Genomic DNA, 23,261 nt, shown 5'->3' with positions numbered 1-23,261 from the left:
ATATGGATTTCAAGATTCCCCAACAAAAGATTACACGATTAAGCATGGATAATTTTAAGAAGCATCTGCTTGTCTCCTGCTTCTCCCACCTTCCAGCTCGATCAGGTTTCACAAAAATAAGACAAGTGACAGTTACCCCCACCTTTCCTCACTGCACTCTTTGAGCAATCTTGTTTCTTTAAATGAGACACAGGCAAGCAGAGTTTATTACGATATGTTGCTATGGATCGCCTTTGCCCTAAAAAACCCCGGCCCGTAACACCACCACCATACAAAATAAAATCACCCTAGTCACACACAATTTCTGTCCAAACATCCAGCTCTTTGCTTCTAAGTCAACACACTAGCAATAATTCTGACAAACGGCCTGAAGGACAGGAGATAGCAAAGCAGCCGTGGGTTCGATTGCCATCTGCAAATCTTCTGATGCATAAAGGCAGGTTGCTTTGTCGCCATCTAGTGATCAACTGGTTTTAGCAGGAAAGTTGGGTGAAACTGACATAAAACTGACAGACATCCACTGCGGAATGAGGGAAGCATCTAGTCAAAGCTATCCGCTTGCAAGGAAGATTTAAAGAATAAACCAGGTCATCAAAGCGTAAGTAACTAGTCTTACAAAACGGAGCCACGTCAGGTTGAACAGGTATGGACCAAGTCCTACATTTAACATGTTTCCTCACTAGACCATCCCTCCCCTCTCATTAGCTGTACATCAAAGGGCAGATTATTTATTTATTTATTTTATTTTCATTTATTATTAAATTCCTCTACCGCCCATCTTGCGTATAACTCTGAGTGGCTTACAGATCATAGAAGTGGCAATTGCTAAAAACAATCCAATATAACTATAAATACAATATAAATTCAAGATGGGAGATAAGATCTTCTCCTTGGCACCCTCACGGGGCCAACCACCCCCATGAATGGCTGTCCCCCCTCCTATCCCAGGCCAGTTGGCATAGCCATGGTTTTATTCCCTTCCGAAAGGCCAGGAGAGTGGGGGCCTGTCTTACCCCCAGGGGAAGCTTGTTCCAAAGGGCGGGTGCCACGGCAGAGAAGGCCCTCCCCCTGGACCCTGCCAATTGGCAGTCCCTCATGGACAGGGTCCATAACAGGCCCTCTCTGCCTGACCGGGTAGGATGGGTCGATGTAATGGGGGTGAGGCAGTTCCTCAGATTATGCCCTCTTAGCTATAGGAATTCCACATTTTCTACAATGAGGTTGACCAGGAACTTTGGTATTGGGGGGACAGGTGGACTGGCCAGTTCCTGGCCCAAAGTCGGAGGCCAGTGAGCCATTCATCAAGAGTGTTTCCACAGATGTCCACAGGAGTCATGGCTGTAATACCACAGAGAGAAGAGGGCAGACGCTTATCTGGGGCATGTGCGTCCCTGACTTTCAGGTATGGAGACCCTTCTCCTTCCTGCCAACTGTCTTTACAGGCAGAGACAGCCAGGGACATATTTCAAGTTGCAGCTATTTTAATTATTTGAAAATTAAAATTGTTTGCTTGCTTTTACAACACTTTTATATCTTTTTTTTTAATGACTTGGCCCTATAAGCCCCTGAGAGATTTTGTAATTTTGGTGGCATGTAATAATGGGAAACAAATAAATAAGAGTGATGATTCAATTGCAAGTTTTATTGGAGAGCTTAAATAGATGACATCCACTGCCATAATTTAATTCATGCTTTGGATTAATATCACATGGATCAGAAAGAGATTTCCTTCCCTGACCTGAACATCTGAGTTACTCAGCTCTACCTGCTTCTGAAAGTCAGTGAGAAACACACAACAGCTCTACAGAAGAGGACCCATCCATGAATGAAACTATTTCACTGACAAGCTGGTTGAGAAGAAGCAAAGGCTGGGTCAGCCAGAAGCAGGTCTATATAGCCCTGATGGAAACTACATACAGCTGGGGAGTGGCAGTTGTGAGAACCCTCACCTATCAAGGTACTCCAGGCTGAGCTTGCATTGTACAACCCCATCCTTGGTCCTGCCCCGTAGAAAGGTGATTGTCATGAGTAAGGATGGCGAGCAGGGGGCTCCCTTCCAGACTGTTAAGCGCATGCGTAGCACTGAGGAATTGGTGAGCCATTCCAAGAGGCACAGATTGGGACCGCCTTAACCTGCGGGGTTTATATGGCTGGGTTTTCCCACGCTTGTTCAGTTTGTTAGGATTACTGTTATGTATTATCAATAAAACATTAGAGACCAGATCCTTGTCTCAGAGTGTTTCCTGGGAGTCAGGACAGTGATGGTGCACAATCCTTCCTGGTAGGAAAATTGCCACTTCAAAAACAAGAGAGATGTACACATGGACAGGTAGAAAAAACACATGTGTGCTGATGCATACATTCAGAGGAAGTTGCCACTTGCATACTTTTCTCCTGAAAGGGTATTGCACAACCCCTTTAAAGCTTTTGTGTACTGGACTCTTTAACATGACTGGAGAGGGAACAGGGGCCCAGTTATTGCATTAGTCCAGCCAACGCCTTTGTCACTTATTGTCTTTCTTCTGCATTTCTCCTTCTCCCTAAACTTATCTTTCAAAGGGAGAAAACAGAAACATACTTTTCATCTAATTCTGATGCCACATTTTCAGTGTTCTGTATTAAAAAAAAATATGCAGGATGGGTTTAAGAAATGCAATTACATCTTTCTTTCATTCTCCCAAACTTTTTGAATAGAAGCCTGCTATAGTTGAAATTAATAAAATTTATCCACTGTGTATTTATTATTTGTTTCACAGTTGCCAACACAGTAAAAAGAGAAGTGTTGATGTCGTGGCCTATCGTGAAGAAGATCCACTGCGGTGGGAAGCCAGGGGGACCCTGGCCGGGGGATGCCCTTTTCTCACTGGTGGGGCTCCTGGACTGTGAAAATGTGCAGGCCCAGACAGGCAGTTGAAGGAGATCTGGGGACCCCGGATGCTGGAGCTTCTGGAAGACTGGAAACATCTAAGCCCTGTCCTCAAAAACAGTGGGTGGGTCAACACTTTTATCCCATGCACATTCGTGGGTAGTGCCATCATCATGATCATCATTTCTAGTCACCTTTGGAAAGCCAATGGAACAAGTACAACGTGAATACTTCAGCTGCCTTTGAGCTCATGATCATACGTGGAAGTTTTCCTACTACTGCCCCAAATTGTAATTTCACAAGGTATCATTTTATTAATTTTAAAAGATATATTTACCTCCTTTATTATGTACCTGCTTAAACATTATTTCCAAACAACCGAGATTCTTCATTTGGAATAATAACATTCAAACCTCTGTGGCATTTTAATGCTCGGAGTTAAATTCCCTGTAGCTAGAAAGAAATGCAGAGATAAGGCTGAATTGTGCCCTTACTATTCCCACTGCGCAATTAAATTTATTCAAGACTTCTTTGAAAGCAAGCGAATTGTCTAATTTTAGAAGGATAGTCAGATTTGAAAGCAAGGAGGACACAAAAGACAAAGCTGTTTGAAGAAATGCCTTTTAAGAAAAAGTTGCTTCTTGATCTCTTAGTCCAAAACATAAATTTCTAAATATTATACCTGCAAACACCCACACCCACACAGACGCACACCCACGTGCACAGCACAGGTCTGAAATACTGGCTGGCGCAGAGCAGAAAACCTTCCAAGGAGGAACGACATAAAGAACTTCCCGAGACCCCCACATGAGGGCACTCAAGGGCCCTCCGATTAGACAATTTCTGCAGAACAAAGTTGCCTCTATGCAGTATTATCTTCAAAACCAATTTCTGGAGTTCTGAATATTTAATTTAAAAAAAAAAACACCAAGGAGGAAACACACACCTACAGATGTCTAATAACAGATGCAGGTGAAAGAATAATTCCATGAAATGCTGTCTTTGAAGAGATATTACTGTGGGTTAATTTAGTCTCCCCTCTATGTAAACCATTTGAAAGAGAACCCAAAACTGTGCACAAGTTCAGCAGCTAACAAGCCGTCACTCTTGGAGGAGATGAAAGACAATTACGGGTTAAGATGCCCTTAAGACAGAGTCCTGCTGGGTCCATCTTCTTCAGTCTTATCAAATTCAGTTCCTGCTCTACCAAATTCAGTATTCTGTGACATCAGGAAGCACCAACTGTAAACAGCCAAATAAGACTTTGGGGCCCAGAAGCTGGGGAGGGGGCTAATAGTGAAAATACCGCAAGAGTAATCATCACTGGGAGCCCAATCCTCAACAAATTTGTCCAGCTTTTAAAAAACTGCTAAATTAATGGCCACGGTCATTTCTTGTGATGGTGAATTCCAGTTCATTCAGAGCAGAAAAAACCCACAATTCCGAATTGCCCCTGCACTGATTCTGAACGGAGGACCCGGCTCCGACAGAGAGGCACCCAGAGGAGCCCTCCTCTGATCCTCCGCCCTCACACCACGCGTGACCCCAGCGGCCTCGGCTTGTCTCCCCAGGCATCTTCGCTCCAGCAATAGAGCCAGCCCTGCAGGGTTTTCCCGCAGGGGGCGGTTCATGTGGCGTGCCCTGCCCTGTGCTGCAGCCTTTCCACCTCTAGCACCCGCTTCTTCAGGGGGCCGAGCAGAACCTCATGCCCGGCACTCCGAGGGCAGCCACCCACCGTAGACCCAAGGCCGTGGCTGGGCCAGTGCTGCTCCTGGAATCCCACGCGTGGAAGCGGCCCTTCTCCCAGCAGTGGCCCTCCCCGGCCTGACATCTCCCAGGGTGTCCCAAACCTCAACCCCGACCCTGATGCAGTGAATGAGTCAAGAAGCTCATGACCACCTCTGAGGGCAGGGAGCCAAGCAGAAAAGGGGGAGGTCAGGAACACCCCCTCCTCCGCTCTGAGGAAAGGTTATGGCAGCGACGATTGTGGACTCACCTGCCAGTTCCAGTGAAGCAGCCTGTCTTCTTCCTCCTCCAGATTCAGATCACAGAGAACTTTTTCCTTCCTTTTTTTTTTTTGGGTCAATTTGGGATTTCCAAGCACAAGGTCAAGTCACGGGAACTGAGAGGCGTGGAAGCCACATCGCCCAAGCTAAATGCTCACTTCTGTCCACTCTCTGTCCGCCGCACAACCCTCTTCCCCTCTTCCTGGCCGAGGCCCTCTGGGGGCAAGGGGTGCAGGGGGGACCCCCAAGCCTTTGCTTCTCAATTCAAGTACACCTGCAGGGCCTTGCCAGAGAGGCTGAACCTGGTCCCAGGATGGATGGGACGACCAGGTCTGTGAGAACGGTGCTGCCCTCCAGGCGGGCACCTCTACAGGACAGGCCAGTCCGGTTCTTGGGCTTTTTCTCCTCTGAGGATGAGCAATGCAGTTTCAAACTCAAGGGGGAGCCTCCCCACCCCCACTCTCCTAGCACAGGTCAGTTGCAAGAGCTGAAGTTTGCCCTTCCTGGCCTTTCCACCAGACCTGTTTCCTTAATTAGAGAAAAGAGAGGAGGATGGCTGCTCTGAAAGTTAAAACATACTTAGTGAGAGCTTAAAACTTGTCAGGTTTCTGCATGTCACCTCCTCCTCCTCACATTCCTACGCACTTCCACTGACTTACGTTTTGATCATTCAGCCAGGCAAAAACCACCCAGGATCAGCAAACCACAAATATTTAACTCTGAAAACACATTTCTTTTCTTTTTTTAAAAAAAGGGTTCATATTAACAAGTAGTGTTCATGTGCTGCTATAGAGCTTTTATTGAAATATATATAAAAAAATTTCAGTAAAGTTTCAGAGAAATGCAGATTTTACAAGTAAAGTCATAGGGTAGCAGTTCAAGTGGTAGCCCATGGTGTTATTATCTAGCTAAAAGTTATTCAATAGGTATTTTCACATTAAGTACACTATTTGCTGCTAGAATAATTTCAGTTGAGTACAAGTAGTCCCCACTTAACAACAGCAACTGGGACCAGCAACTTCATTGTTAAGCGTCACAGTCATTAAGTGAAGCATCACGTGACCGTGCTGGACTTACAACATCAGTTCCAGTCCAGTCATCAAGTGAGTCACCCACACTTGTTAAGCAGAATCTCACGTGACTGCTACTTGTGGCTTACTGCCGGCTTCTCCACTGACTTTCCTTGTTGGAAGCCAGCCGTGGAGCTTGCAAGTGGTGATCACGTGACCACGGGGCCCTGTGACCGTTGTAAGCGCACGCCAGTTGTGAAGCCCCCGAATTGCAATCATATGACTGCAAGAATGCTGTGATGGTTGTAAGTTTGAGGACTGGTTATAAAATTACTTTTCCAGCAATGTCATAAGTTTGAATGGTCATTAAACAAGGCAGTCATTAACTGAAGACTCTCTGTACTATAAAACGCCCACAAGCAGCAGGGGTAAGACAACAAGTACTTTTATAAAGGATTGGAAACCTCTTATGGCCTTTTTGCTAAAAATAGAAAAAAATGAATTGGTGATTTATGGACTTACTGCTTAAAAAGGGTTGAATATGGGAAGGAGAGAACCATGTTGTATCTTTAAAGAGGGAGGAGAGCGAATGAATTTGTAATGGCTGTGAAGAAGATCGGAAGTTGCTTCTTTTCTTTTCTTTTCTTCTTCTACCTGCACTGTTGTTTCTACTTCTTCTTTGATCTTTTATCCATCTTCCTTTCTATTACACTCTGTGTAATGTCATGTTTACCTTTTACTCAGGTGAAAGTCCTTCATAGCGATTATATAAAACAAATGCCCACAAGCAGCAGAAGCAGCCGCCGCCACCGCCTATTTAGCGAGCTCCCCCCAGATTTAATGGCCTGTTCTTGCAGGCACGCCTGTGGCACACTGCAAATTGTCTGTACTAGCACAGCATCACCTCCACGGGTTCAACGGCAACTTAAGTACAATGGGATTCTGTGGGGAGAACCATAAACTCTGGAGGCATCCAGAAGGGAGGGAAGTCGGCAAGGCAGGAATGGGAACCGGCTGCCCTCAGCAAGGGAACCGCCCGGGATCCTGGTCTCAGAACGAAGCAAGGGGAAAGCCTGGAATGGGCGCCCGGCACCTCTTCTACCCCAGCATTTCTGAATATATTCTGCATACAGGTCTAGAAAATCAAGTGCCAGCATGCGACCGTGGCACACCCATTCCCCAGTTCTGTACCATTCAGTTTCTCCGTTTTCTGTTTAAACTGCTCCTTCCTGGCCATCAGGCACACTCCTCCAGAGGCAGATGAGTCGTCCATTGTGCCCACGCTTTTAAGGGCAACCCACAGTTCGCTGCAATCTAAACAAAGGTCTTTGTATAATTGATAAAGCAAAAACGGCCATCTTTTGGGAATGCTCCGGTCTCCCCCACCTTCTGTCAGATGCTAGCACAGGGATCGTGGGTGTCCCTCCGACCTCTGAATCCGACTTGCACACCTGGCAAGTTCCCGCTCCATACACAGGAGGTGCCTGGATTGCAGAATCTTGCCCTTCCGGCACATCTGATAAGAGCACCTGTTTGCAGCTTGAGCGCCCTGTTACGGTTATAAACCAATCACTACAAATTGATCCTTTGCAGTCCGTTAGCCACCATTTGTAAGTACTGGCTTATAAACTCCATTGACCACTTTAGATGCATCATCAACCTGCAAGGTTTTAACCAGTTCTGCTGTTATTTCATCAACTCTTGCAGCTAGGCCGTCAGCAGCATTTCCTAGGATCCACGAAGCTTCACTTTCCAGAGTATCTGGCTCTAGATTGGTGGTCCAATGTTCGTATGTATCACTGCTTCAGTCCTTCCATGCATTCACACCTTCTCTTCCTCAAACCTTCAGATATTTGTATTTTGTGGTGCTCGTAAGCCCTTGATTTCTGTAGATTTCTTAAATAGTTCTCTTGCCCTTCCCATTTGATTGTTCTCCTCCATTTCTTTGTGCAGCTTATTTTGGGAAGACTCCTGCCCTCGTCTGGTTCTTCCCTGAACTCAGTGTTTACTTGGGAGGTTTGCCTTTGCCTCTGCTGCCTTTTGCGTTTGGCCCCTTCGCACCTGGCGATGCTTTTCTTTGCTTCCTCTTTCCTGATATTGTGAGTTGCAACCCAGAGAGCTTCAGGGACCCTCTTTAACAGATCTAAGCCATTACATCTACGCCTCGCCTCCGCATCATCATACAGAATACTGCAAAGGTCAGACCTTGCTGATCGGGTGGCTTTCTTTTCTTTAGCTTTAGTGTATTTTTACAAGAAGGAGTTTGTGTTCTGAGCATGAGATCTTCTCTATTTTTTGGCTGAATAGGAGTCCTCCATCTTTGTTTGCAGAGTAGATGGTCAATCCGATTTCAGTGTGGTCTGTCGAGGGGTATCTATGCATAGAATCATCACTCAGGTAGTTGGAATAAGGCATTTACCATCAACACTGAATTCCCTTGGCAGAACACGATCAGTCAACTGGCCCTTGCAAGCCACCACAGAAGAATTCAACTTCCCCTTCCTCTGGGATTGGCGCACAGACTCAGAGGGCCATAATATTGACAGGCGTCCCTTGGAGATGACAAGATTGGTGCCCACATTTTGCTTTCTTCCATCTGCTGTGTTGTCATCACTTCCTGGAGCTTTCCCTGTTTTAATTCTTCATTTTGTTTTATTTTATTCTATGTTTTATCTCAGAGACTGTGCCAGGTGGCCAATCAGAGTATTTCTTCAGAGAATGCCAGACTGATTTCATTACTACCCATAAAAGAACAGGGAAATACTTGTTTATACTTTATGCTTTATTTTCAGGAAGAAGAGCAGCATCTTAAATGATTTTTTTGGACTCAGGAGCCAGAATGATTTGACCAAGCCCTGGTGGGACTGCACCAAAATGCCTTCAGCCGCCCTTGACTCCCCCTGCATTATGACTGCTTCAGCCCCTCGTCCGGCCCCGGCAACCGTCCACAAGGCTATCAGGCCTACGGCCCGAGGACCCACTCACCTCTGCACTTCTGTCCCCTTGCTGACCGGCCCTGCCTTCTTGGGCAGCCACTGGATTCAGCCACATCTGATGGAGCAAAACCCTCTGCCTTTGGGAGACGTGGTCTGTTGCATCTCTGTGTGAATTACTGTCCTGGGCTGGCTGCTCTCCTTTCATACGTGGAATCACAGTGAGAACAGTAACTGATGCAGAAAAACAACTGGTTTTTTTCTGGGTTACATCCTCAGTGTTTGGCATTTGTCAAGGCACAATGATCAAAGTGAGCTCCAATAATTATGACACAGCAAGGGACAAGAAACTTGACTGTTTATCAACATTTGATTTTTTTTTTCAACAGAGGGTTAAAGGAAAGGGCTTCTGAGCAATCCAGTCAAGTTTTCTGGAGTTGTTTTGCCTGAAGAGCAAATGTTTCCAGGCATGTTTCTCTTTTATTTCATTTTTCTTTAATGTTATACATAGCTGAACTTTTAATACTGTTGATTCGAATCATATTGTTTGAATTAGCATTCATATGACATTGGAAAATGAATTTAACGTTTGCATTTCTGTTTGCAAGTTATGTTGTTGTTGTTGTTGTTATTATTATTATTATTATTATTATTATTATTATGTTTCTCTGAAAAGCAAAAAGAAAAAAAGAAACAGAAAAGCAAGAATAACAGTACTGTAAGCAGATAGTTCCTCCAACTCTAAAAATTGGTTCTACAAATGAGATCGTCTCCGTTTAATTCAGCAGAGGGTTAGTAACAGAGATTTGAAAAACTGAATTAAAATCGTGTGCAAGCCAGAAAGGAAGGAAACTTGCCAAAAGCAACATATTTTGGTGGTGGTGATAGCAGCAGCAGCAGCAGCAAAATTCTCAGATGGAACCCAATTCCATAATTTTTAAAATGAACTCTTTCTTTGATAATTCTGCCCCATCAGTGCTGCCAGGAAGAGCGGAGGGTGGGGTGGGGAAGCCCCTTTCCCCATCACAACGCCAACGAGCAAGCAGGTCTGTCCAAAGGACATGAAGTCCAGTTTGGAGACAGCCCAAGCATGGGAACGCTGAGGAGAGCAGTAAGTTAATGTAAATAGTTTCTGTTTTGCAAACTGAACTCCAGCAGATGATACTCGATGACTATAAATTTTATGGCAGGGCGCACTTAATAATATGTGTGTCTCTGTGCATGTGTGTGTGTGATTGAGAGAGAGAGAGAGAGATCAGAATCTATGCCATGTCTAAACAGAGCACAACGCTTTGGCAAGTTTTCCTGCGCCAATAAATTCCTTCAGCAGAGGCTGAGCCAGAGGTCTTGCAGCTGGGTCACCGAACAGGCATCCAGTCAGCTGGGTCATAAAATACAGATTATTCCATCACGCTGATTGAAGCCCAAAGGGATAAAACTATGTTTACCAGCCACACCATATTATGAAGACTTTTTCAAAGCAAGAATCAGTTCAAATCTTTTCTCCTTGTTCCCTCAAAGAACAGCAGGACCACATCACCCTCAAGGCTGTATTCCTAAATGTCGCCCCAGCTCTGTAAACGGCAGACAGTAATACATCACCCTTACTAAAATAAATTAGGTTCCCCACCCCCACCCCCACGTGGGCAGCAATAAAAGCTTTTATGTAGCTAATGACTAAGCAATGTAAACATTCGTTCCTGGGTCTGACATGTTACTGGAAATAGTTCTGCTGAATTCTTGGATTTTGCCTGCCTCCATTTGAGCTTCCTGAATACATAAACAGCAACTGCATTAATATGATAAATCAGTTAAATCAGTTGATCACCAGTGTGTTAAGCAAAATTTCACATAGTAAATACAGAAGAAGACTTCTGTTATGTTGTCAAGATGCAGCACAATTTTTCTTCATAGTTACACAGGAATAGGACCCATATTATGATCAGAATCACAGCCCAGGTGAACAATCCATTGGGTTAATGTACACAACAGATTTCCTACAAAGATCAAAATAAAATACCAGATCACACCTTAAAAATTCAGTAATCAGCAGACAATTGGAGAGAACCAGAAGTTCAGCAACGGTTTGCAAAACAGCCTGTGATTGGCCCTCCTCAAAAGCCAGGGAGGTCCACCACCAGAGGCCCCACCAGGAAGCTTTTCTCTAGATGGACGGATGGCCTTTTGGCCCTGCCATCAGCACCCCCACCCCACCCCTGGCAATGCCACAGCCCACTTCTCTGAGCACTTTCTTCCCTGTTACCCACAGACACTCCTTGGGCTGGGCACCACCACAAAAGGAAAAGTGAGGCTGCTTAGCCCCTTCCTCCTTAACTACAATAAGAATACAAATGCAGTGTGTTGCCCTTACAAATGTTGTCAGCAAATACATTCTTAACTCTGCCGCCAGCAGTTGAACCAACAATGGCACTATTTATTCTTGTTAATTTCAAATTGCAGAGGAGACAGGCATTACTGTATTCCTTTTTATTCTTTCATCCGCTATTCTAGGCTTTTAACCCTTGAGCAATTTTGACATAAAGTTGCTTTGAGCTATAGAAAACAGATGCCAGAGAACATGCATTAAAATACTTCACTTAATCAGTTCCAGTCATATGAATCACTTACCTCATCTCCAATCACAAGTTCTTCCCTGGGACTGTGGAAAAGATATTCGTAGAGCGTATAATGTTGGAATAAACTGAAAGACAAGAAAGTGGATGTTGTTTGCAAAACAATAAACCTCCAGGAGCAGACAAGGTTCAGTTTGGTTTTAAAAGGAGGTTCCTTAGCCATAGAACGTAAGACCCTAAAGTTCTAGCCAGACTGGATAGTCCATGCCTGGTTTTGTTCTCATTCGCTGTTATAAAATCCTGCAGTGAGATCATAATTTCCACTAAATGTAGAACTAAAGTTGCAACAGGCATTGTACAGAATTGTGGGTGACAGATCCCAAAGTGGGTACACCTGCATTCACTATTCTGTACTCAGATTTTTTCCACACAAAATAGAGCCCAGAGTAAAAACACTCTATCAGAGGACGCATTTCCCAAACCAGATCTAGATTAACAGTACTGAGGTTTTCAAATGTTACCCCCAAGTTAGTTCTGATCGTAGAATTCCTTAAATCTATGTAACTTGCACTGCTTCAGAAATCATTGTCCTTGGTTCTTCACCAACGGTAGGAATGCTTGTCCAACAGATGGCTTTCCTGTCACCCTCCTGCGGTTTGTGGAGAGAAGGCATTCTTGGTGAATGCCCCAGTGCTGACAACTGTTGCCCTGGCCATGTTCACAGCAACAAGGAAAGGTGATGCCATTGCAAGCATAAGCCCAGTTGGCAGAGACTCAGAGACAGCTGGAGAAAAAAAGTATCTCTTGCTTGGACATGCTGATAGAAGGAAGGAGCTATTACAGCAAACTCTGTCCTGCTATTTCAGTACCATCATTCAGTGTTCTTGTAATAAAATTGCCAATCCTGCAGCCGAAAGAAACCACCACTTCTGCTATGGGGACCAACCAACCAAGACTACACAGCGATGTTTCTTAAACTGTGTTCAGTAAACACCAGTGTTTCCCAAGGAGTTTGTTCCATGAATTGTTGGCTCATCTAGAGAAGTTTCTTGCTAAGTTCTGAATCCATTCAGTTCCACTAGCCATGAGTGAGATGTTTGCAGATCTCTCCTCAGATCTAAGAGTTAAATGAACGGTTCTCAGAGAAAATGAGTTTTGAAATGAAAAAATACAACTATCTTTTATTTCAACAAATCTCTGTGAAAGTACATTTTCAAAATTTGCTAATGCCAAGGCCAAATATCTGAACAGGGTGAATGTTAACTGACTCTACAGCTTTCTTTAATATATGTGACTCCAGATATTGATTAAATATATTATGTATATATGAAGCTAATATGTTCCATTAAGATTTATAATCATCTATTAAGTGAAAGGGAAAAAACTGAAGATTTTAAAAACTGGTTGTATTCTATATTCTCTATTTTAAAAAATACACCGCAATAAACGCATCTTATTAAAAAATATCTATTCTTTAGTCTTTTCTAGTCATGAATAGTTTTAAGAAACAAAGACTTATACTGCTTAAAAATTCTGCAGGCTGCTCTGCACAGCCTTCAGCCTGTTCAAATGGACGGGGTACATTTTGGAGGCAAGGCAGCCTTCTGTATACTATTAGCTGAATCTCTCTCCCCATCTCTTGCTTCAGAACAAGACACCTCAAGGGAGCATTGATTGTTTTAATTAATGCCTATTAATAAATTGATTCCTAAATGGCTTGCCAGGAATCTGCAAGGCACGGAAATCTTTGGAGGGGTCCAGAGACCAGAAGCAAGGGGATACTAGGACAGGCTTTCAGGTGTGGCACCCCAGTTCTTCAGGCCCAACATCCTTGTCAATAAAAGACCCTCCACCCCCTTTTCAGGAAACAAAGGGGAATTAGAAGAAGCCATAGTCCTCACAGCAAAATGCAATAAGGTTATTTCCAGTCTAAGTTCCCCAACTCCTTATTCCTTTTTCAAACACTTCCCCTCGAGGAAGCATCATGGCATTAGCATCAAGAGCTGCAGTGCCCTAATACCATGCCTGCCACTATCACAGAACAGGGCTGGTGGGTTAGGGTTAAGGTAACCCTAAGCCTATCTCAAGAGAAGCCACGGTCCCCGGAGCCCAGCCGCCTTGGCCAGGTTGCAGATTTAAATTTGCCCACAGGGATGAAGCTCCCTCCTTGGCAGACTCTTCTCCAGCTGTGATTTCTCCTCTGGATCTGCTGGTGCTTGAAGCTGTTGTGATGGTGAAAAGACTAGACATCCCATCACCTTCGAGGGAAGATGGGACATGGGAATAATAATAAATGCATTTTAGTGGAAAAAACGTGAGGACTCTGAAATGGACTTTGAAATGGAAAACTGCCGTTTTCAAAGGTGCCAAGACACTAGAAACACCTTGACATCGCTTTGTCAGTCTTGTTTTGCTGGCCCTGGAGGTTCTGGGTTGAGCCCACCAGGATGGCCTTGGGACGGGGGCTTTCTGTCAGGGGGCGACAGGGGAGAAGGAGAGACTGCATCTGCCGACCATTGACGGCCCTTGTTCCCTCTGGACTCAGGCCAATCACCCAGCTAAGAAACCGTGCAACATGGGCAACGTGTGGATTTCTCCTGACCCAAACAGATTTCCCCTTTTATGAGACAGTGGAATACACTTGGCATGCATGTCTGCTGTTACCGTGGGTGAGATTTTTGGCATAACATGACAAATGATTACACATGTGAACAAAACAACATGAAGGGCTTTTTCACGACACCATGTAAGCATCTGAAAGTGATTAATGCAGATACATTTTCCTAGTTCAATTGTTTCCTGGAAGAAAATGTCATGGACGAGGCTGATGCTGGGGTATGCTTCAGGGGACACAAAAGGGGCCGGGGTGTGGGGATGGGACAGTTACCAATTTGACCAAACTTCATCTGCCCTGAAAAATGGGCATTTCTCCTTATTTTTTCTAGAAAAAAAATTCTACACCAAAGCTAGAAGAAGGAAGAAATTCTGAATATCCTTGAAAAAAATACCTCAACTCCATCACTGGAAACAGATCAAGAAAATCTCTTTGCCGAAGAGTCCTGTTGTTACCATGCTGGCAAAAAACCTGCACCAAGAGTGGAAGAACAGTGGGCAAGGCCGAAATGTCCGCTCTGTGAGTAAAGCTTGTGTCATAGGATGGGAAGGGGGTTCTCCTTTATTTTGCTTTTGCTCTGTGTTTCTGGCTGAAAATTCCACTGATTAGGCCCATGTGCCACCAGCATTTTAGCTTTCTTCTACTATTTAAAGGCCAATCAACATTTCATTTATCAAAGGTAAAGAGCAGGGCAGGGCCACAGTCTTCCATTTCTGTTGGGGTCTTCTAGGACGCATCCGGCTCAGGAATCCAGCCAAGCCTTTTCTAGTTCCTTCTGCCAGCTGGCACCCACCAGCCCTGAGGAGAAGAAATTAAAGGCGGTTTCTTCCTGCTAGGCAAATATTAAAGGTTTTGGTTTTACAATATAAGCTGTAATGCCCAAATGTACTCTCTCAAAATATCTTTTTAGAAGAAGTCTCATGTTTGCAAGAGAAATGTTAGGATAACACATATAAAAATTTAATCAGTTAATCAATTTGTTAAAACCCTAATGATTCATTGTTTAATCCATTACCCGCCTAAGGGGGTACAGTGATAAATGTATCTGCACAAGACTTACATATTATGGGAATTAATGCCACCAGTTGAGCAGCTGATATTTCCTTTCTTTATTAGTGGGGGTTCAGAGAAGCAAACTGCCACCAACCGTGGAAATCCAACGCTAATCTGTTCACGACACACTTTATAGGGGGCCCGTAAAACCCGTCACCGACCTCTGCCTGCTCATATGCCACAAGCACCGAACGGCACCCTTCTCACAGCACGGCTGAAGGGCGAAGCAGCAGGTACCTGCTCTTCAGGTAACTGATGATGGCCTTGGCTTGATCCACGGTGAAGAACTCAAACCCACCGCTCATCTCCGAAGGACCCTGCCCGATGCCGACCATCGCACTTGCGAGTTCATGGATGTTTTCTTCCAGGGTCATATGCTGGGCTGCAATGCAGAACAACGAAGAATGAACCCGTTTCACCAGGTCGCGACAGACAAAGCCCCCTCCAGGAACAGTGCCTGTGGGAGAAAAGCCTCCATACAAGATGTGCATTGGCTTCCACGTGACCAATACCTGGCTCGTGTGAAAACTGACATACACATCGAAGAAAAGCCTTTGCGCACACAACCATCTGCATTCGACTTTTGCACCGTCCTGGATCTTGCCCGCAACACATGCAGAACTGCACACAACATTGCTTCTCTTCCACAGCTACCACCGCCAAACGGGCAGATGTTTGCAGGAGGCTGTCATTTAAGGGACAGTGGAGGGTGTGGCTTCTCAGGAAAATGCTCCCAAGCATGCTGGGAAATTCCTATGGTTACCCCTCCTTTGGCTTTATTTCCTGACTGGGGCTCCAGAGAAAAATCAGCTCCTGATCTGGGTGTCAAAAGAAGGAGCAGCCCTTGGCAAAGCAGGACACAGGGGAGGGCTACTGTCAATGGACTGGAGGGTCTGTGCTGGCCAGGAGACGTACGAGCTGCCCTGCCTCTGAACCGTCCACGTTAGCGAACGGGGTCTCAAGAGTGAAGCTCTGCAATTCCGCACTGGCAAAGATCGCGGTGGTGGATCCAGCATGACAACTCAGACACAACCGTCGCTGAAACAACCGCAGACTCAGGCCACACACTGCACTTAACATGTCTGATTTGGGGTTCCCATAATATTTGACCCCAGCCATTGTGGCTTGGAAACTATGATTTACAGTAGGGTTAGAAGGCTGTGTGGATCCAGCCAATCAGTCAACAAATTATGCTTGAACAAACCATGGTTTGACATGAGCCATTAAACATGAGCCAGCAACATGCCAGACCTGCCAAAAGAGCCAATGCAACTTTGGGCTGCATCAACAGAGGTCTCGCCTCAACATCATGGGAAGTGCTAGTACCACTCTAGGCTGCACCGGCCAGAACACTTCTGGAATACCCCGTCCAGTTCTGTAAGAAGGATGCTGAGGAACTGGAAAGAGCGACAAAGATGGTGAGGGGCTTGGGGGCTAATTCCAAAAAGGGTTAAAGGAACACGGTAAGTGTAGACTAAAGAAGGGAGACCTGAGAGCAATCTTCCAATAGTACTTGAAGGTCTGTCTCAGAGAAGCGGGTGCGGGTTTAGGTGTATTCTCCCTAGCACCAGAGGATACCGCAAGAACTTGTAACAAGGAGGAATTTCCTGACTGAGAGAGCTACGAAGCATCGGAACACCCTGCCTCCTGAAGTCAAACATCACCGGGAGTTTTCAAGAAAAGACCGGACAACTATTTGTCTGGGATGGTCTGAGGATTTCTGCACTAGGCAGGGGGCTGGACAAGAGGACCTCCAAGGTCTCTTCCAACCTGAGGATTCTATGATGTGGTCACATCTGCAAAAAGTAAATTTTATCTTTGGCTGGACCTGCTTTTGGGTTTCACAGGACTTCTCAGTCCTTGATATCTCAACTGAGGAGATGCTCTGGATGCCGAACGTCCTCACGATGGCCAGTCTGGAGGATCAGCCAGTGAGGCTTTGGTTCCAAAGAAGTTGAATGGTGCCCTTTCCTCCTGCTCCATGCAAAGGCCAGAGATCCCCTGCACAGGCGGTGGGGTGAAGGGAGGCCAGCCCACCGTACTGCCAGCCCATCTCCACGTAGGCGGGATGCGTTAGCTCTAACGCAGCAGCTGGACCTCGGCCGAGAGCCGAGAAGCAAGTCTTTAATTGCATGGATTTGTTCAGCCAATTTAAATGGCTATGTACAAAGGAGATGTAAGATGATGTTTTAATAAATTAATTTTAAAGTAAACTCTCAAAATATAAAGCAGATGTGAGCAACCAGAGATGTTCCAAGCTCTTTAACCTAATGGGTATATTCTGGTTTGAATCTTAAAAGTTCAGCATCTACTGAAAGATGTTTTAATCCCTCTGATTCGTCAGATAAATTGGAAGATGGAATATATTGCAACCACAATGCCATTTCCCTTATTGTTGATACAGATGCCCTGATGCTTTCCATTGTATTACAGACGATGCTGAGATTTGTATATTAGCAAAATTATACAAATGTCATTTTAAAAATACAGCTAATTTTATATATGCCATAGTAACCCTTTTATGAAAACACGCACGAGAGTGTTGATGAAGATTCTTAGTCATCCAGGTGGAATTGTCTGTAGGTTGAGTCATGGCAACTGGATTTCTTTCTTTTTGGTTGAAATGTTTCGCTGCTTCTCCAGGCAGCTTCTTCAGTCTGGGCAAAGGCTGGTGAGGGGACCTGGTATATGTCCTCCAGGGTGGCTGCATTGTCCCTACACCTGAATGGCTTGTTAATTGTGCCATGGAGGTGTGGATTGTCTTTGGGATGTCTTACTCCTAAATCCCTTGTTCATCCCCAAGTGGATCATTAAGAGTGGCCTTCTTGGTAAACTTGTGAAGTGGTCTTAATCTTCCTGTGGACTAATGAAAGAGCAGCATGAAAAATGGGGGACAAGTTGTGTCTGAGGCCTCCACCTCTATTGAGGGAAGGAGTGGAAAATCCTTCCCTCAATAGAAGGAAGTCCTCGCTTAACAACCATTCGTTTAGTGACAGTTCAAACTTATGACCAGTCCTCACACTTACAACCATCACAGAGTCCCTGCAGTCACGTGATCACGATTTGGGTGCTTGGCAACCAGTTCGCATTTATGACCATCGCAGCGTCCCATGGTCACGTGATCGCCATTTTTGACCTTCCCAGCCGACTTACGGCAAGCAAAATCAATGGGGAACTGCATGATTCACTTAATGACCATGTGGTTCACTTAACGCCTGCAGTGATTCACTTAATGACCACCACAAAAAAGGTAATAAAATTGGTTCAGATTTGCTTAATGAACGCTTTGCTTAGCAACTGAAATTCTGGTCCCAATTGTGGTTGTTAAGCGAGGACTACCTGTAGTTGTATACCACTCCCATTATCCCACATTCAAAGAGGGTTGAACTGTGAGCAAACTTCCACCACTCCTACCCATTACAGGGAAAAGCCATATGGAGCCGAGGGTCCCTCTTCCGATTGACTACTCTTCACTCCAGGAGCCACAATACTATTCTTTTTATAGTTTATTGCTGTAAACTGCTTTGAGGTGTCTTGACACAGAAAACGGTACACAAATACAAGAAATAAAGAAATGTATTGTCCCTTCAGTAACAGCAGCTGGTGAATTCAGGGTAAAATTACAGTTTTCTGGGGCTGGGGACATCCCAAAATAGCCCTAATATACTCATATAATCAAATGGAAAATGGAAGTTCCTAGAATACAATTGAACTTACTCTCCAGATTATCCAGCAGCAAATTTAAGAGAGTCAGGAACCCTCCAAGCTGCACAGATGAGAACTCTAATCCTCTGGCCCACCAAAATCCAGAGACATAATAATCCAGCAAGACGCCTTCTTTCAAAGAGGTCAGCCGGTGTGTTAGATTCAGGAACTCTTCCAAACTTCTGTAGTTGAAAAATGTGGTTAATGAGAATCAGAACCCAAAACCACATTAGTCCATGTAATTGTGCCAATTTACCTTCAGAAGAGCAGAACAATGAAATAAATTTTGCCAAATCAGGAATGGGTGGAAAGTGGGTGGCCCTCCAGACCTTGGGGAAAAAACCAGTGCCAGAAACTTAACCAGCACCTCTGATTAAACTGCTTCTGGAGGACCAGAAATGCCTCACACAGGTTTTCTGATAGCATATAAAACAAGACCATGGGACTTCTGGAAATGTTTTAATATTACAGCTAGGCCCAGTCAGTGTCCAAAACTAAACCCACATCGTATTTGTACCGAGAACTAAATAATAGTTTCAGAGTTGATAGTAATGACATTTACAGCTTATGCACTAGAGAACTGGAACATCTGATAACGTAACATGAACGGTTGGAGGTCTTATAAATGTCAGATTTGTTTTATTGGATTTAAGGTTAAAATTGATTCATCAAAATATTTTACTCTGAGCTGACTTGACAAAGAAAATATTGGAAAGGATGGAACATCAGAGTTTCTTTTTTGGCAGCGCAAACAAAGGAGGCCTTGTTTGCATTTCTCCTCCCTGGGCATTGCTTAGATGGGATCACAAGGTGGTCTCCTCTCAAGACCTCCAGCCATAAGCCGGCCTATGCCACGGAGGGCCTCTGGGATGCCTTGGAAACCAGTGGGCGGGTCTGCAGGCTGTGGAGTGCAGTGGAATAGGACTCTGGCTCTGTTCCTGGGCCAGGGACAAGGAATAAAACCGTGGACCAACAGAGGCCCCACCTCTCTGTAAAAGGGGAGCCCTATGAAGAGCATACCGCCACAAGAGCCCGAGCCAGTCTCCCCCCCCCAGGCAAGCTGCCCAGCCGCGCTCCCAACAGATGATAACAAGGGCAAGGTCTGTTGATGTCCCAGCAAAGAGGCCCCTTGTTGGGAGAGAGAAATTTGAAAGAAAGAAAGAAAGAAAGAAAGAAAGAAAGAAAGAAAGAAAGAAAGAAAGAAAGAAAGAAAGAAAGAAAGAAAGAAAGAAAGAAAGAAAGAAACTTACTTACTTCTCAGCTCCTGCTACGTCTTGTTCCATCATAACGCTAACCTCAGCAAGAGAAAGAAATTTCCAAGCCGTTGCTTCGTCGTCTTTATTAATTTTGTCTTCATCCTATGGCAAAACAATGAATCATAGTATAGTAGCATTCAAGCACAAACAATACATTCGATCTCAAGGATTTCTTTGAATCAGTGTATAAAGAGAAACTATGGCAACTGTCAACACCTATTTAGCTGATGTGGAACAGCAGCAATAACAGGCAGATAAAGAGAAGAATAATTTGCCTTGCATTTGCAGACAATTTTTTTTTTTAGATAATTCAATGCAGCAAAGCAGAAATTCCTATTTTTGCTAGGTCACCGCTGGGCCTTGACCAAGTTTCGAACGCACCCTGCAGGCCATTGGCCAGAACTCCAGCAACAGCTCTTTGTTCCTCCTCCTAAAATCACCAGATGGGGACAGAAAGGGGGGTGGGTACAAAAAGGCCCCAGATTACAAAAAAGGCAAACATTATGTTCTTGTAGTGGTAGTATCATTTTTGGTAGCTTTTAGGAAAATTCTATGCACACCTCTCAACATGTCAGAATCAGAAACAGGGAAGTGGTTCTGCAGTGCTCCATGCATTTGTTTATTTATTCTAACCCAAATTTGCTGTTTTTCCTACAGATGAAGTTACTGTCTTCTTCCACAAGGACATCGATTCTCCCTCCCCTCACCCACAACTGGAAAACGCCACCCTTTCTCCTCATCAGAATCCCAGCTCTCACTCTGAAGCAGCTGTTACTCTGAAGCAGGCTGCCTAGTCGCTTCTATGGAGCCCCAATGGGACGCCCCCCACCCACTGAAAAACAGCCCCAGGATGGACAGGGCTAACCACCACCACATTTCAGGTGAGCTCTGGGTCCTCTGCTGAAGCAACCGCCCTCCAAATTTACACTTCCCTTGCACTTGAATATCTCCACAGGGTTAGCTCTGGCTAAGCAGGTTTCTTCCATAACCATAAATTTGCCACTGACTTAGGTGGTATGCACAGCACGCCTACTATAAATGACCCGAGTGTTACGCAAGCATGTTTTGTGTTCTTTATGCTCCAGGAATACTAGAGATCACCGCCACACTGCGGACCATGTGGCACTTTCAATTCAAGGGCAAAAAGGTACCTTGAAGTGTGCAAGAGGCCCACCCCACCCCAGCTCAAAACTCCTGGAGCATCTTTTCCTGGGATCACCCTGCCTCCGTGATCTGGAGAAGAGCCCTTTATTTCTGTATTGATTTAGCAGATTTATATGGCTGCCCATCTCAAATATATGACTCTGGGCAGCTAACAAATATGATTTTAAAAACTTGTTTCAAAAACCCATAGAAATACACAGCAGCCAGGAAGAATTACAGACGCAAGAAACGAACATCCAGAGCGGCCAAACCATGGGCATCGGGCCAGTCTCCAAGACCTTAAGGCAGGCCAGCAGCAACGGACTGACCTCCAGAGAGACAATATTCCAGAGGGGGTGCCACCACAGAAAAGGCTCTCTTCCTTGGCCCCGCCAGCCCAGCCACACTCCTGAGCCAACGGACCCAAAACACGTCCCTCCTGCTGGACCAGACAGGGCGGACGGAAACGGCTGGGGAGACCGCCCCGTACACAACCTTGGCCCAAACCAGGAACTGCTTTAAAGAGGACCACTGGCATCTTGAACTGCGCCCAGCAGCAGCCCGGCAGCAAGTGGCGTCTCGCATGCTGAACAGCAGTCAGGCGCCCCAAACCGCTGGCACCGCTGCAGTATGCGCCAGCCGCAGCTTCTGAATGCTCCTCAAGGGCAGCGCCAGGTAGAGTGTGTTGCAGTAGTCCAACGGGGAGGTCACAAAGGCCTTCCTGGGGGCTCCCCGTCCAGGAACAGGGCATCCGACGCCCAACCTGAAGCTGTGGAAAGGCCCTGCTGGCCGCGGCTGCCGCCTGATGTGATGGAGCGCGAGGGTGGCTCAGAAGACGGGCAGGGACGCCGCCTGGGGAACAGCCGGAGCAGGGAGGAAGGCGCCCGCAACGGGGCAATAGGCGGAGAAGGCGGCTGGGGGCGGCCCGCCCCGACTACTCGGCGGGCGCTGCAGGCGTGCGAGGCCCTGTTAGGGCAGCCTCACCATTCCAAAGCAGAGGGAGCTCGCCCGGTCGGCCTCCTGCCTGGTCCGGCGGGGGCGGCAACCGCTTTGGTTCCCAGCTGCAGGAAGGGGCCAGGCGAGCCCCCCGCCGCCCCCGGCGATCAGATGCCCCTTTCCCCTTCCCACCCCAAGCGCCGCCCAGCCCTTTCGGACTGTCCCGGGACGAACCGGGCCGAGAGCGGCCTTTTGCCGCAGCCGCGGGGCGCGGGTTTGGACGGGGAGCGCCGCGCGGCCCCTCCGAGGGCCCCAGACAGGTCGCTCGGGCTAGGGCGCCCGAGCCTTCCTCCTTGGCCCGGACGCGGGGGCCCGCTGCCCGCCGCTCCCCCCGAGGCGCCCCGCAGCCCGGCCAGAAGAGCAGCGCGCCGAGGCAGAAACGCGACCCAGGCCCAGCCCGGGGGCCGCGCGCGACCCTCCCGGCGCCCCCAGCCCGGCGGTTCGGAGGGCGACAGCCGGGCCCGGCCCTCGACCCCCCGCAGCCCGCCCGGAAGCGGCTCGTACCGGCAGGAGCGGCGAGCCGCTCGCCCGCTCCGGCGCTCCCTTGGCCGCCGAGCCGCCGCCAGCCATCGCCATCGCCGCCGCCGCCGCCGCTCGGTTGCCGGGCAGCCGGGCCGCGCCGCAGCCTCGCGGGGGAGCCGCCCTCGCGCCGGCGCCGGGCGGTGGGGGCAGCGGTCGCGGCTCGGGCCCCGGGGGACGCCAGCGCTGGAGGGGGCTCGCGGCGTCCCTGGCGGGCGAGGGCCGCGCCAGGAACCCAAGGCGAGCCTGCGGAGCCCGCGCAGGGAGGACGCAAGCGGGCCGTGCGTCCCTCTCCCTTGAGGGACCCCGAACCTCCTTTACGCCCCCCCCCGTTGGTGCCACCTGCCACCCCAGCGGGGCTGGTATTCCGCAGTGGCACCCCCTACCCCCCCCAGACTCTGAAATCTAGAAGCCCAGTTGAAGGGCTTTCCAGGGTCTGAAAGGAGCCCGGGGCCCCCTGGGGGTCCTCCTGCTTCACACAGGCAGGGCCCCCAAATCCAGGGAGGCGCCTCTTTGATCCTCCTCCATTCAGCGGGTTCCCATCGGCAGTGGCAGCTGCGGCCCACAGGGCTTCTGCACAGCTCCAT

At 46.9% G+C, this 23,261-nt stretch overlaps 1 protein-coding gene across 1 annotated transcript in view; it reads right to left on the bottom strand.

Annotated features, from left to right (window-relative positions):
• Positions 1–22,731, bottom strand: part of CABCOCO1 (ciliary associated calcium binding coiled-coil 1) — a 42,957-nt gene extending 20,226 nt beyond the window's left edge. The window contains exons 1-5 of the mRNA XM_063306292.1: positions 22,660–22,731; positions 20,015–20,118; positions 18,773–18,942; positions 15,293–15,437; positions 11,444–11,516 (exon numbers count right to left, since the gene is read on the bottom strand). Coding sequence (XP_063162362.1) covers positions 11,444–11,516; positions 15,293–15,437; positions 18,773–18,942; positions 20,015–20,118; positions 22,660–22,731 — 564 coding nt within the window. The remainder of the gene's footprint in view (positions 1–11,443; positions 11,517–15,292; positions 15,438–18,772; positions 18,943–20,014; positions 20,119–22,659) is intronic.
• Between the last annotated feature and the right edge of the window lie 530 nt (positions 22,732–23,261).

This window comes from Candoia aspera, chromosome 6 (assembly GCF_035149785.1).
Source record: "Candoia aspera isolate rCanAsp1 chromosome 6, rCanAsp1.hap2, whole genome shotgun sequence".
NCBI lineage: Eukaryota > Metazoa > Chordata > Lepidosauria > Squamata > Boidae > Candoia > Candoia aspera.
This window is presented reverse-complemented; position numbering and strand designations above follow the sequence as displayed.